Below are 15,587 nucleotides of genomic sequence, written 5' to 3'. Positions count from 1 at the left end.
AGAAATTGGTCCCTGGTTGTCATCATAGTTTACTGAGCTGTGATACTTTGAATATTCAGGTTACATAAGCACATAATTCTCCCACCGGTATTACTAGCTAGCTGATACTAACTTTACCTCAGCAATATGTCAGTGACAAAACAGCTGGCTAGCTAACGTTAGGTTGTTCATTAACGATCAGCAAAATAAGTAACGAGCTAACGTTATATATAAAATTTACGACATACTCAAACAGAATACTGTTCAGTAGTAGGCTATAGAGAATTTGATACCAAAAATAGCGTGCGGCGAGTAGCCCAGAAAGACTACCTCCTACGTGCTTGATTTGCAAAGGCAGTTACCTCGTGAACTCAATGTTTTTTAGTCCATTAAATTAATCATTAAATAAACAACTGTTGTGGCTAGCTGTGTCGTTCCAGTTAATCTGCTGTGTCAACAAGCGGGAGCGAGAGTTATCTTTGAAAATAAAAACCTGTTAAATGGGTTTACTGTGCTCGCGGTCATCGTTTAACATTAATTCAACACATCCTGAAATCAAGTTTTATTTAACGTACAGTAGTTTTAACAGTAGCCTACAGAAACTAGCTAGCTAATAGCCTAAGATACAATCGCTGTTGCCAAATTATTCGAAAGATATAATGTGAAACTGGTCGCTAAATAAATCCACACACGCCTATCACTATCATCTACCATACTTACAGTAGTCTTTCCTCCAAAAAACGATCTAATGTCTACATCTAAATTACTACATGGTGTCAGAAGTAGAACTCCACTACGAATGAATGACAACCATGCCTTTGGATCACACGGTACCAGCGGAGTAGCCCTTTGTGAGTGACGATATCGCCATATAAGATAGTTCAGTTCGTAGAGAGGATTAGTATGTCGGCGGAGGAGTCACCAGTTCGCGCGCACGGTGAAAGTTTTCACGTCAGTGCCCCTTAAAAGTTTGACTGCACAGACGGTAAAAACTGGCCGAAATGGAGCAGACGTTTTGAGAGGTATCGTGTGGCATCGGGACTGAACAAAAGAGACGATGAATTCCAGGTGAACAGTCTGATATACTTTATGGGGGACGAAGTGGAGGACATTTTAAATGCATCGAGCCTCGAGGAGGATGAGAAGCTCAAATATGACAAGGTAAAAACATGCTTTGAAGAACATTTTGTGGGGAGACACAACGTGATTTTCGAGAGGGCCAGATTCAACTCACGTAAGCAAGAGCCCGGGGAGACAGCTGACAGTTTTATAACCGCTGCTCATAAACTGGCTGAACACTGATTTTGGAACGTTGCAGGAGGAGCTGATACGTGACCGTATCGTTGTAGGGATTAAAGACATGGCCTTATCAGAAAAACTGCAGTTAGACCCAAACTTAACATTGAGCAAAGCTGTTCAACAAGTACACAGAGGGAAACAGTCAAACAGCAGCAGTCTCTTCTGCGTGGCAGCTTTCCACAGACAGACAAAAGCGAGGTTGATGCGCTATCAAACCAGACCAGAAAGCACAAGGGTCAAGGACACAGACAGGCAGGGAAAATTGCGAATAAACTGTCAAAGTTGGCAACAAACGTGAAAAGGTGCTACAAATGCGGGAGAGCACCCTTTCACAGCTGGAGAGAATGTTCAGTTAAAGATGCAGAGTGCAGGAAATGCCATAAAAGGGGACATTATGCAGCAGAATGTCGTCTCAGGAGGCCAGTGCGTGAACTTTTGGGAGCAGAAGATTTAGAGCAAGACACCCTTTAACTCGGGGAGGTAAAAGGGCACAACTCTGAATGGTGCACAGACATTGCGCTAAATGGGGACATAATCTCCTTCAAAATAGACACAGGTGCTGCAGTCACAGCTATCCCTTCCAAGATGTATAAATATGGTAGAGATGGACCTTTGACAACAACAAAGAGAAAACTTTATGGCTCTAGTAACACATTGCTAACAGTGGCAGGACAGATAAATTGTTGGCTGGACAGTAAACATGGCTCAGTCACCCAACCTGTGGTAGACTCACTTACCAGACCACTACTGGGCCTGCCAGCTATTGAAGCATTGCAACTAGTGGAGCGTATGGATGCTGTGGAAGAGTCAGAGATGACGTTCAAGGAAAAATTCCCTAAAGTACTACACAATCTGCATCAGAGAAGACGCCATGCCTTATGCACTCACAACACCACGCAGGGTACCAATCCCATTGATGGACAAAGTAAGGGAAGAGTTAGAGCGCATGGAAGCAATAGGAGTCATTTCACGGATAGTGCAGCCTACAGAGTGGTGTGCTGGCATGGTGCCTGTCATCAAACCAAATGGAAAGATAAGGATTTGTGTTGATCTCACCAAGCTGAATGAGGCAGTGCACAGAGAGCGACATATACTTCCATCTGTAGAGCAGTCACTCGCCCAACTGAATGGAGCTACAATTTTCACAAAGTTGGAAGCACGTTCTGGATTCTGGCAGATACCACTCGCACCAGGATGCAGAGAGCTCATCACTGTCATCACACCACTGGGCCGGTTCTGTTTTAATGTTTTGCCTTTCGGCATTAATTCCTGACCGGAGCATTTCCAGAGACGTATGTCCCAGCTTCTAAATGGACTCGAAGGGGGATCTGTCATGCTGATGACGTGTTGGTGTGTGGAGCAGACAAGGCCCAACATGATTAGCGGCTCACAATGGTCCTCTCCTGTTTCCAGAAAGCCGGCCGGCACTAAAACACCACTCTGCCAAGTGTTTACTTACAAACCATGGCTATTTCTGTGCAGGAACGAGTGTTGAAATTGATGGCTAAAATGCATGTTTTATTTTGTTTAGTTTGACCCGATCTCAGTAAGGAAACCAAACTATTGCCAATTCAGTCACACAAGTCAGTGTGAAATCACTACCAATTAGGCAAAAATAATTATGCCAAACCTGGCAGCCTGGGTTAGCGTATTCTGTTGTATTTCCAACCAATAATCTCTTGTTGGTGTTATTAGTTAGCCAACGTTACTATAAAACGAAATTATCAAATCGTTCTGAGTGACCCTGTAAATGAGAAGGTAATTTTTGTTAATACGTTTGATATTGTGGCCCATTAGCTACCATATGGGGACATTTTGTGATGTGTAACTTAAACGTTGCTCAATGTAAACTTAATATCCAATATTGATTTGTTATTCGGTGCTATCACTGTGATGTTTAACTTTATATTTTTGTCAATTTTTCAAGATGAAGTCAAATTTCCATTCTTGATTAGAAAGGTGGACAATACAGCTGTTTTCAACTTAATTTTCTAAAGCACCTTGAGTTGTATGCAGTTTCTGTCAGAAAGGTGTCTTTTGTTTTAAATATGTTTATGCTCCTATGTTTTATGTTTTTGACAATCATCGCTGCAAATTAATAAAATTACTGTTAAGCAGATTAAAGAGTAGTGTTTTTGTTATTTTGAAATTTTATTTTAGTTTTAGAATGTTAATTTTCTATAAAATATATTACATTTTAAAGTAATTTCACATAGCATCAACATTTTTGGCCCGCAACCCTCCATCCACATTAATTTTTGGACCTTTATAGGAAAGAATTTGGTCACCTCTGGTTTAGAAGAAAATATTTTAAAGGGAGCAGGGAAATTAAACTTTAATTTCTTATAGTTATAATGTCTTATTTAAATGAATGTTCTGTTTAATTGGTTGGGCATTCATGTGCAATTTGTTCAATAAAAGAATGTTTGAAATAAATTATGTCATTTCTCACACATTATTATGTAATCCATTCTGTCTGGTGTGATTCCTCAAGAGTCCTCAAAGGGTTTCTTGTTGTATTTTTCTTTTGTTTTTTTCTCATGTGCAAATTAAATGGAACTAAGCTTTGGAACTAAAATTAATTCCCAAACTTGAAAAACCTGAAATTTCTTCCCTGTTCTTCTTCTGCTTCTTGATCCTATTTGTCCTGCCACATTATTAAAAATTTTGTGTTATCCCAATTTGCATTCCTCACTGTTGGTCTTTCTTCATATTCAGGAAATAACCTCATCTGGTCATTTGAAGCCAGTTGCAAGTCTTCTTCTGCATTTGATAGAAAATACATGATGGCCTAGCTAGCTAACTAGCTAACAACTTCCTAACCAAAGGATTATTAATATAATGCTAATGTTAATATTACAAAATAACCCCAACAGGGCATACAAACATTCGCAGTCATTTATGATTCTGATCATTGCCTTGTATGCCGATTATTACAGGTTGAAAGTTTAACAATATAGACTTGCTGTTTGTGGCCACCTGCAACCTAACATCTCCAGGTTAAAACTGGTGGTATGCCAGCCCACCAGCCAGCTACCTAGCTACCTAGCCGGCCAACTGATGGGCTACTTATACTACTACTTATATTCAGCTGTCAACCAGTGGAATCACTAGCTAACTCATGGGTTATCTAGCGAATCTACGGGCCACCTACTGTTCTAGTTAACTGGCTAATTCCATTTTTAGCCAGTTTGCTCTCCTGCTAACTAACTCAGTGGTTAGCTATGCAACTGCATTTTTGTGCAGATAGAATATACTTTAACTACAAACATATGACAGAGTGAATGGGAAAGCATGTCAGTGGATGGTAGTGTGATGTAGTGGTTCAGGACTAAGGCTTGAAAGGTAACATGTTTAATTCCCTTCAGCAAGATACTTTCCCTGAACTTTTCAGTAAAAATCCAGCTGAATGAATGGATTTACCTGTATAATTAGGCCCTTGAATTCAGCAAGATTTAATAACATGTACACCATCCATAATGACAACATATGTTTATCTGTGGTTCCTGCAGGGTCCTGTTGCTGTTTATTGCCATTCTCTCTGCATACTCTATTCATCTGCTGCTGAAAAGTGCTGAAGTTGTGGGTAAGCAGACCATAAGAACATGGTCTTTGTCCTTTCCCCCAATTCCTCTTCACTGAGCTTCCATACTCACTTATATCAAGAGCCTATGAGTTTGAAATCTCTCAAAGGTTGTCTGAAAAACAGTAACTGAACATAACATCACCACTAAGTAATGATGATAATGTTTTTTCCACTTTTAGGGGAAAGTATTTCACTCTAAGATTCCCCTCCTAGCATCTAATATCTTTATAATTTGTAAATGTTCATAATACAGTACTAATTATAACGCAAGTTGGGGGCTATTTGAAGTATTACTTAATTGACTGCTTTTTTTTTTTTTTTAGGAATTCGTGCATATGAGCATCTGGGGAAACGAGCTTTCGGACATGCAGGGAAGCTGGTAGCAGCTGTGGTCATCACCATGCACAATATTGGTGGTTAGTCACTGTCAGGCCACAGAGAATTGTAGATTTCATTTGCACTGGCAGTCAGTGCTGCTGTATACTTGACTAAGAAACTACCCAAAAAGTGTTGAACACAAATGCCACCCTCTGTAAAAGTGCAAAGTTAATGACACAGTTAAGAGCTCGTTTAGAGGCCTACCATAGAGACACTAAGCTATATAAATTGATATTCAATAAATTGAATATTATCCAGCACTGAGATCAGTTTACAGCAGATGTTGCAATACTCAGTGCAGTGGAACTAAACCTGTCATTGCGCTGAAGTCCATGCTCCACCAGTGTGTACTGCCACTAATGCTGATAGTTACTTAGAAAACCACACTAACATGTACACTCATATACAGAAAAGTACCCACTCATACAGAAAGTGAAACATAACATGCCCACACATACATACAGCAAACGTATACGTTTATACAAATAGATAAATTGGCATATGCGCATAGAAACACTCACTGAAACAACATGCATCTACATACACACACTGCACACAAACATACAAAAACTTACCCACATTTGTGAAAGATGTACACCTACTCCCTCTGTGTCTGGCACTGCCAGCTGGCTGAGACAAAGGAACGTGGGCATGTGACTTACAGCAGCGGTTGAACTCTATGACTATTTAGGCTCATAACTCAAAAACCGTTCATCACAGCGCTGAACCGAAGGCATCATGTGAATCTGCACAAATTTTCCTACATTTTCCTACAACATGTATAATTCATGCCTGTAGAGCCAGAATTCAAAGAGATATGGCAGTGTAAAAAACAAAGCCAGGAGTGAAATCATCCCACTGTTCACTCCTATACTTTTGAATGGTGGTAAATTTAGACCGATTTTTAAAAAATATCTGAAAGAGAAAATTAACTCATTAATGTGGTGATCTCACTGCCATGCGTTGCAAAGCTCATTTGTCTCTGTCTCTCCAGCGATGTCCAGCTACCTGTTCATTGTGAAATATGAGCTTCCCTTGGTCATTCAAGCCTTCCTGAAAATGCAGTCTGACAGTGGGTGAGTGTGGATAGAGAAAGTGTCAGATGAGTTAGAATGAAGCATGTATGGAAATGACCAATCAGAGGCTGTTACACAGTCTGAGTGCTGCTGACAACAGATGCACTCACCATGTTTTAAAGAGAAAGGAGAAACGAGTAAGCAATATAAAAGTCTCTTTTCAGGCCAAATTATGAGTTGTAACTTCTGATGGACAGAGCAAACATACAGCAGTAACAGTTTGTGAATATATTTGTATAATATTCTTTGTTGTTGTGGATTGTTAATTGTGTGTGACTGTGATTGTGAGGATAGCGGTATATAGGTGTTTGTGACTGTGTAGTTGCTGGGAGGATGTATAGCAGTGTGTGTGACTGTACCATTTTTGGGAAGGTGTAGAACAGGGTCTGCTAGTGTGCAGATGTGTGAACAGTTTGTGTGTGTGTGTGTGTGTGTGTGTGGTTTTGAGAGGGTTTAGAGCAGTGTCATTTAGTGTCTGATAAATGACAATAATGCAATGCTGTTGTGACTACAATTGTGAGGAAGATGTAAAGTGGTCCAATGGGTGTTATTTTGGTTTGTAGCAACAAAAAAGTAATGTGTGCAACTGTACCTCTGTCTTCTTTCTTAGAGAGTGGTTTCTTAATGGGAATTACCTCATCATTATCGTCAGCATCTCTGTAATCCTTCCTCTGGCACTCATGAGGCAGCTTGGTGCGTCAATCCTCTCAGAATCTTCCATACATCACCAGTGCTCTAATCCTGGTCTTTTCACTACTGACCCAATTTACTTCACTCCCTCTCAACTATAGTATCAATATCAAATTATCTGTCTAAAAGTTTGCCTGACATATTCTATCATTATGACACTCTCTTTTTGTATTGTTTGCAGGATATCTAGGCTACACCAGTGGGTTTTCTCTCACCTGTATGGTATTTTTCCTCGTATCGGTGAGTAAGGTGAGGAAGAGGTGGACCCTAAACCTCATCTTGCCTGTAACTTGTTAGGCCTCACTGCTCCAAAACTGGAATGTGTCACGTGATCTTGATACTATACTGCGCTGGGATTTGGTTCTGTTGAAGGGTTTATAACATGACAGAGGAAATATGCTGTTGGCTTGTTGTAATGTGAAGCAGAATATTTACAACCAGATATTTATAGATTTAATTGCTTGAGACCCAACAACTCATGACCTTTCAGGGGTGTCATATTCCTGTACATAAGTCCTGTAAGAAAATTAGGTGGTTGAGGTGAAAGATGGTTCCACAAACTGATATGTTTAGAATGTACTTTTTGAGCTATGCTTTTAGACCTTGTGATATAACAATTTGTATATAACAATTTAACACTGTCAGCAGTACAGCTAAGAAATGGCATAGAAGACAATGTGCTGTGAGCCAATGCTACATTGTGAGCACATGTGAAGCACAGGTTTATGCCTGTCTGTCTCTTTCTCCCTGACTCTGCTCCTTCTTTCTTCTCCCGTCTCTCCCTTCCTGGTTATCCTTTTCTTATCCCTTTCTGTCCTTCTCTCTTCCCCTCCCCTTCCATCTCTCCCCTCCTGTGTCATATATAGGTTATATATAAAAAGTTTAACATCCTCTGTCCTTTGGAGACTTTTGGGAATCACACCATTAACAGCAGCATTGAGGAAGACTGCGAGGGGAAACTGTTCACTATCAACCAGCAGGTCTGTACTGAAAACTGGGAGAAGGTGGAAGCATAGCCACTGTGGCATGGGTAAGGAGGTGTGGCCTGTGGATACATATCGCGTTACAACACAGCTCAGTCTCTCCTTTTGTAGTGTCACCACATAAGGTAAAGAGTTATTTACAGTAATACTGAAGGATATTCAATATGGTGTACTTGGCACAAGGCCTATTGCAATCCCACAGGCTGTGCCGGTGTAGTCATACACTTTCAAACTAGCTGAGTACTGTACAGCTCAATTCAATCTAATTGCAATGTTCTTCGATCTGAACTTATGAATGAATGCAAACGGTGTAATCAACAGTAGGGTTACTAAGGAACTCCTCAACACTAAACTGCGCCATTGCTCCCACCACTAACACACTGTCCACTAGGCGCAGACACGGAAATGCACAAGGCCACAAAAAACCCAAACACGGGGGGGAAAAAAAGACACAAACAATTCTGAGAAAAAATAAATGAGATGAGCCCCAAATTTATGTTACGTCCCAGATGTGTAATGGCGTCCAGGGGTATGGGTGCGGGACGCAACACAAAAGAAAACAACCAACCCCTGCTGGTTTGGACGTTAAGCGTTTTAGAATGTCCGGACTTCAGATGCCTGCGCAGTGTTGACATACTAATATTAATGCTATCTACATTAAGTAACATTAATATTTCCCAGTGTCTCATACCGAGAAGGACTAAAAAGCAGTAACTAATAGCGCCATTATTGCCCACTGTCTTCTCCTGTAGCCTAGGTTAGCAGCGAATTATAACTAGGTTACCTTAACTTCTCATAATTACGAGATCCTGATCTCGTAATAATTACGAGATAAGGTGTCTAATTTTTTTTTTTTCTTTTATGAATGCAGTGCGCTTCTGTAGAGGACAGCAGAGCAAAAGAGCACTTTGTTCATACAAGTTCACATTTTTTCTGAGTGAAAGTGAAAGTTTAAACATACAAGTTCAGATTTTTCTACAAGTTCTCAAAATCAAGTTTACAAGCTCTTGCATTTTGCAACATACACTATATGGACAAAAGAATTCGGACGCCTGACCATTACATTGTATTCAAAGACATACACTTTAATATGGAGTTGGTCCCCCTTTTGCAGCTATAACAGCTTCCACTGTTCTTGGAAGGTTTCCTACATGATTTTAGTGTTTCTGTGGGAATTTGTGCCCATTCATTCTGTAGAGCATTTATGAGGTCAGGCACTGATGTTGGACGAGAAGGCCTGGCTCGCAATTCCACTTCATCCCAGAGGTGCTCGATGGAGTTGAGGTCAGGGCTCTGTGTAGGCCAGTCAAGTTCTTCCACACCAAACTCATCAAACCATGTCTTTGTAGTCCTTGCTTTGTGCACTGGGGTACAGTCATGTTGGAATAGAAAAGGGCCTTCCCCAAACTGTTGCCACAAAGTTGGAAGCATAGCATTATCCAAAATTTCTTGGTATGCTGAAGCATTAAGATTGCCCTTCACTGGAGATAAGGGGTGTCAGGGCTCAGGCACGGACTCAGACGCGGACTACAAGTGCTCCGATTCTAGGCGTTTAACAGAATCGTCAAACAAGCAGGCAGTCGAAATCAGGCAGGGTCAAATTACCAGGCAGGCAGTCCAAGGGCAAAACAAGGATCGAAACAGGAACAGGCAGAGTCAAACCGTGAAGGCAGGCAGATCAGGCAATCAAGGCAGAACGGCAGGCAAAGACGATGTCGAGGAGCAGGTGAGGTAAAACCAGAAAATCCAAATAGGGAACCACAGGCGAGACTGAGACAGGCAGAAACACTGTAATGATCTGGCAAACAAGATAGAGACAAGCAGGGTTGATATAGGGCTGGGCTGATGAAGTGATGGGAAGCAGGTGTGCAGGCAGGCAGGTGGAGATGATCAGGTGGGCGGAGACAGGGCGGAGAGCAGGGCAGGGCTAGAACAGAAGGAAAACAAAAGCACATGGACAGGGAAAAACAAAAACACAACAGCTTGGGGGCGGGAGCACTGACAAGGGGCCGAGCCCAAACCCTGAAAAACAGAAAAACAGGTGTGGCCAAATACTTTTGTACATATAGTGTATTTATCCTCATACTTATGATCTCACTTGGGTTTGTGGTTGTGGAGGAGCAGGGTTTACTATTAATTCATCTCTGTTTCTCTGCATTTCAGACTGCATACACAATCCCTATCCTAGCATTTGCCTTTGTGTGCCATCCTGAGGTGCTACCAATATACACTGAACTGCGCAAGTAAGTAATGTGGCCATCTGAATTTATGTAAACTAATCAGACTTGGCCCAGGAGGACTTGTAAAAAATTTAGAAAGATGAAACTTTTACAATTCAATTTAGGCTTCTGTGTCAAGAGTTGCCACAATCAATTGAATGTATTAAAAAATGTATTAAAGTCATTTAAGACAGCTTAGTTGTCCTCCCATTTTTACAGATTTTTTCATGCACAACATGAGTAAAATTCTTCTCGTAACAGTTAGTGCTTATTTTTGGAAACATTCTTCTGAGAGTGCAGAACAAAATTGATGATGCTGGAAGGTATGGTCTAAGTCAAATGTAACATCTGCCATTAGAAGATTCAAAGAAACAACATGATCTCATGAATCCATACAGTGAGCACAGCCAGTTATGTACATTTTGAGAAGGCACATCACCGTGAAACAAATCTATTTAGTTCCACAGTAGAGACCTTGCTGTGGTAATATGTTCAGGTAAGTGCAGAATAGTTAATAGTGCAGAAAGTATAACAATAATTATTGACTGGCATGACTGGAAACAGGCATGACTTGTGTTCACATTAGCAAGGTATACTATTAGTCGGTGTAAATAGTATTGGTTTATCTTGGCTTTCTTCCCATTTATTTTTTGTTTCCCCATTAATGTGGGATTTTAAAAACGTATTTATTGTTTGATAAAAATGTTTATCAAAGTGTATCAACGATAATAATGGTTCCGTTATTTATATAGGATCTTTAAAGAGACAACTGATAATAATTGTGTCATTTGGAGGAGTATTTGCTCTTGCAAGAGGTACCTGTAAAATCTGATCTAAACACTGAAGATTACAGTGTACATCCCAGGAGTTATGAGTTTTGTAGTCTGACACAATCTTTAAATAAATGTATCAAACAATACTGTAAAAGACTATATACCTTCTAAAATATGAAACAAATCAAATGATCTGACAACACAAAGGAGAACATACATGATTTAATCAAGCAGAGCACAACAAAATTTATGTAGAGGAGAATTTATGTAATCTAAAGAAAGAAAATTCTTGTGATGTTGCACAACATTTGTCAACTAAATTTTATCAACTAAATACATTGAACTTTGTAATATTTCATGCTTTGTAATCAGTTGCAAATCAACCACATGTAGTTATTCAGTTTCAAAAAGTGATCTGTGGGATTTTGAAACTGTAAGCCATTGCTCAAAACTGTGACATAAATGTGAATCAGTCATGGTTTTAACCATTTTCCACTTGCAAAAGTGAATAACAGGAACTGTAATGATCTCAACAGTCTTGCTTGTCAGAATGAATGTGATTTAGAAAGCAGTAATGCTTTTAGTCTGCTGTTGTGAGAATGAATGTTGCCAGAGAAATGCCAATAATTTTAACAGTTCTGCTCTTATGAGAGTGAATATTGTTTGAAATTCATCAAAAGCTTGTGCCGGTATATGTGAGATGATTATCTTTTTATGTTTGGTTACATGCTGTAAGATTGGCTGTTTCCCTGTCATTCATTTATCCTTATGGATTGTCTGTCTCCATCTCAGCCCCACGAAGAAGCGCATGCAGGCGATTGCCAACACCTCTATCTTAGGAATGTTTGTGATGTACCTCCTCACTGCTATCTTTGGCTACCTCACCTTCTACAGTAAGACAGTAGGATCCTGGTAAATTTAAATACAATAACTATATTTGTTTAACAGAGAGAGACAAAGTGCCAACATTTATTCAGTTACTTTTAAGCAGAAGCAAATAATGAAACATACTCTGTTTGAAATCCCTGGTTGATCTGTCAGGTCTTTTTTCTGTAATGTTAAAGAGTATATGATGGGAACTGACACTAAGTTGAACAGATGGCATACTAGAGAAAAAAGTGGTCTATTTCTGATTGTATGTCTCAGTCTTGTGCTGCAGGTGTGTGATTGAACCTCTCTCTGACCTGAGGTAACCTGACACTGAGCATTCCACCAATTAAACTAGAATCAGCTTCCAAAATCCTAGCTATACTCAAAGCAGGATATACAGTGGATCTAGACAGTCTACACACCCATTCAAATTCTTATTTTTTATTTGGTGTCTTAAAGTCTGAAATCAAGACAAGTGAAGTCAGACCTACAGTTACAGTTAAAATCAGATGTCTCAGTTTTTCAAAAACTGTATACCATTAACATAGTACTGTATTTGGTGGAAGAACCTTTTGCTTTGATAACTATAGCGAGTCTGTTAGGGTAAGTGTCTACCAACTTCTCACATCTAGATTGTGCAATTTTCTCCCATTTATCTTTGCAGTAGAGCTCAAGTTCACAAATTGTGAGTGGACCACTTTTGAACAGCTCTCTTCAAGTCAGTCCAAATATTTTCAGTGGGGTTGAGATCAGGGGTCTGACTAGACCATTCCAGCACATTGATCTTCCTTTTTTCAGCCATTCTACTGTGGTTTTAGCTGTGTGCTTAGGGTCATTGTCATGCTGAAGGTTGAAATGATTCCTCATCTTCAGCTTTTTTGTGGAGGATAGCAGGTTTTTATCTAAAATCTTTTTTTAGTATTTTTCACTTTTCATTTTCCCCTCTATCCTCATCAGAGCTCCTGTCCTTCCTGAAGAGAAACAGCCCCATGGCATGATGCTGCCACCAACATGCTTGACTGTAGGGACTGTGTTCTTAGGTTGATTGGCTGTGTTGGCTTTGCAACAAATATATCATCTGGAATTAAGGCAAAAAAGTTATGCCCCAGTCTCATCTGACCACAAGATCATTTTCCACATGGCAACAGGAGATCCAGAGTGTATTTTGCAAAATTCAGATGAGACTGGATGTTCTTCGTTGTGAGATGTGGCTTCCATCTTACCACCCTACCACACAGCTCAGCATTGAACACATAAACACATGAAACTGTTGCTATGTGCATATGGTGGTCAGTCCTTGCCATGAAGTACTGCATCCCTTTTAATGTTACTGTTGGGCTCTTGGTGGCCTCCCTGATGAGTTTCCTCCTTGCATGGTAATCCATCCTGGAGGGACAGCCTGATCTAGGCAAGGTCCTGGTGGTGCTATATTTATACATTTCTTGATTATGGTTTTTACTGTGTTTTATGATATATTTAAGGCCTTTGATATCTATTTCTAACCTTTTTCCTGATCTGTGCCTACAGATCAATTCTGGAGATGTTTTGGTAGGTCCTTGTTGCCCATAGCTGTTTCCTTACACTGCATGCCCTAAGAAACTTACATGAGCAGCTAATGTTATCCTGAACTAATCAGAATCACTTCTTTTGGTCACAGGTGAAGTTGGTTAGCTTTGGGCATGATTTGAATGGTAAATGGTTAAATCTGTGTGTAATTACAACTGTCATTATAAAGAGTGCATAAACCTATGCAATTTAGATGTTTTAGTTTTTCTGTTTTAAATTAATATTCAGAAATGTGTTGTTTCTTTTTTTACTTTGATGTTGTCGGTTACTATGTCTAAAGTGGAAAAAAATCACATTTAATGGGTTTTCATTTAAGATCTTAAGGCAGTAAAAAGAAGAAAATTTGAAAGGGTTTGTAGACTTCCTAGATCCACTGTATCTTCTCAAATTTGAGATGCATTGGTGTGTGTGACACAGATACATTATATGAATAGTTATTTGTAAAATATTTTTATAGTTTTAATTATTTAATCATTTATTTGATTAAATTAATTTAATTCATGTATTATACTAAGAACTTCCATTATTAATTAATTTGATTTTGTTATCTGTTGTATTTTATACTTGGTATGAAAATGGCTATTGTCCCAAATGCAGTTCTGCTGGCTTTATGATTCCGGTAAAATGGCGGGCACAATGCCAAAACTCCTTGCTCACGTGCCCCCAATTTGTCTACATTGTTGTAGCTTTTGAAGTACTTCACATCATCTTACAATAACATTTTTAATCAGTGCATAATCCATTTTGAAATGTGATTTTCCCCCTTTACACTGACTTCAAGGGCCTGAAACTCTGAAGGGCAGGGACGTTAGAACCACGGACTGGCCACCTGTGCCTCAAAGCATTCAGGACCAGGCACAGCACAGTTCTAGATACACTTGAACCTAGATGGACCAATGGGCTATTGTTAGCATGAATCAACATTTCTTATGTTCGTATGTGGTTCAGAATCGAGAACAGAAAATTCAACAGTCAGTGTGGCTGTGACCAGGCGATGAACTTGCAGCTGTAAGATGGATAATTAACAAAATGCAAGAATATAAAAGGGTAACAAACATTTCTCCAGTAACAACCAATTGTGTGAATTCCTCAGTTACAATCATTTAGTGACATTTCCTATGTACCTCAACATGGTAAAGGTATTTGTTTGAATCTTTCAGCGAAATAGCATTGTGATTTCAGAAGTTTTAAACAGATTGGTTGAACCTTGTTTTGAAACAGACATACCATTGTCAATATTACTGAACGATGCTCTTGTCTATGTTGTCTGTCTATTTATAGCCAATGTGGAGGCAGAGCTGCTCCACACCTACAGTAAGGTTGACCCCCTGGACACTCTGATTCTGTGTGTGCGGCTGGCAGTTCTTGTGGCTGTCACTCTCACTGTCCCTGTGGTACTCTTTCCGGTGAGAATGCCTGCGAACTGCCCTTAAAGACTTATGCCAGTTTCTTTTCTCATCTATTCAATGCTTTTAATTGTCAGTACTCTGCCCCCCTAGCTGTTGTTTTGGTGTTCTCCCTGTCTGTCTATGTGGTCCATGTGCTTTTGTTTACAGTTCCCTTGTGTTCCAGCCCTGCCCCGCTCTCTGCCCTCCCTGCCCACCTGATTACGTGATTGCCTCCACCTGCCTGCCTGCCCACCTGCATCCTATCTCTTCGTCAGCCCCAGCCCTTTATATTCCCTGCTTGTCTCTGTCTTGTTGCCAGTTTGTCTCGGTTTCGTCCGATTTGTACCTGCCTGATTATTTATTGTTGTTTATCCTGCTCTGACTTATGACGTCCCTGCCTGCCGCCCTGCCTTGGTTGCCTGATCTGCCTGCCTGCCCGGTTTGACCCAGCCTGTTCCTGCTTTTTGATTTCTACTCTTTTTTGTTTCTGCTTCGGACTGCCTTCCTGGTTTTTGACCCTGCCTGTTCTCCCACTACAAACTTGCCCTACGATCTCAATAAACCATTTGGAACCTGAGTTTGCTTGGTCTGCATGTGAGTCCGTGCCTGCGCTCTGACATTGAGTTTTGCAAGGGTTAAACTTCTAACTGTTGCATAGATATTACAGATATTACAGCACCATTAGTTAATATTCTTGAGGTATTCCATGAAAGCCATCTTAGAGTGATTAGTACCTTGTTCATTTTCTTGAAATAACTGACTGGACTAAACTTGGTTGCT

General features: G+C 40.0%; 1 protein-coding gene across 3 annotated transcripts in view; it reads left to right on the top strand.

Moving 5' to 3' along the window:
• The window catches only part of slc38a5b (solute carrier family 38 member 5b), a 46,069-nt gene that overhangs the window by 28,766 nt on the left and 1,716 nt on the right, over positions 1 to 15,587 (top strand). For 2 of the 3 annotated variants that reach the window (XM_036532924.1, XM_036532926.1), the window contains 9 exons: positions 4,791 to 4,864; positions 5,188 to 5,280; positions 6,237 to 6,318; positions 6,929 to 7,011; positions 7,190 to 7,257; positions 7,875 to 7,988; positions 10,155 to 10,234; positions 11,776 to 11,876; positions 14,701 to 14,825. In XM_036532924.1, coding sequence (XP_036388817.1) covers positions 4,791 to 4,864; positions 5,188 to 5,280; positions 6,237 to 6,318; positions 6,929 to 7,011; positions 7,190 to 7,257; positions 7,875 to 7,988; positions 10,155 to 10,234; positions 11,776 to 11,876; positions 14,701 to 14,825 — 820 coding nt within the window. The remainder of the gene's footprint in view (positions 1 to 4,790; positions 4,865 to 5,187; positions 5,281 to 6,236; positions 6,319 to 6,928; positions 7,012 to 7,189; positions 7,258 to 7,874; positions 7,989 to 10,154; positions 10,235 to 11,775; positions 11,877 to 14,700; positions 14,826 to 15,587) is intronic. The other variant, XM_036532925.1, reaches the window with a different exon arrangement.

This window comes from Megalops cyprinoides, chromosome 7, assembly GCF_013368585.1.
Source record: "Megalops cyprinoides isolate fMegCyp1 chromosome 7, fMegCyp1.pri, whole genome shotgun sequence".
NCBI lineage: Eukaryota > Metazoa > Chordata > Actinopteri > Elopiformes > Megalopidae > Megalops > Megalops cyprinoides.
Note: the sequence above shows the minus strand (reverse complement) of the source record. Positions and strands in the feature narration are given on the sequence as shown.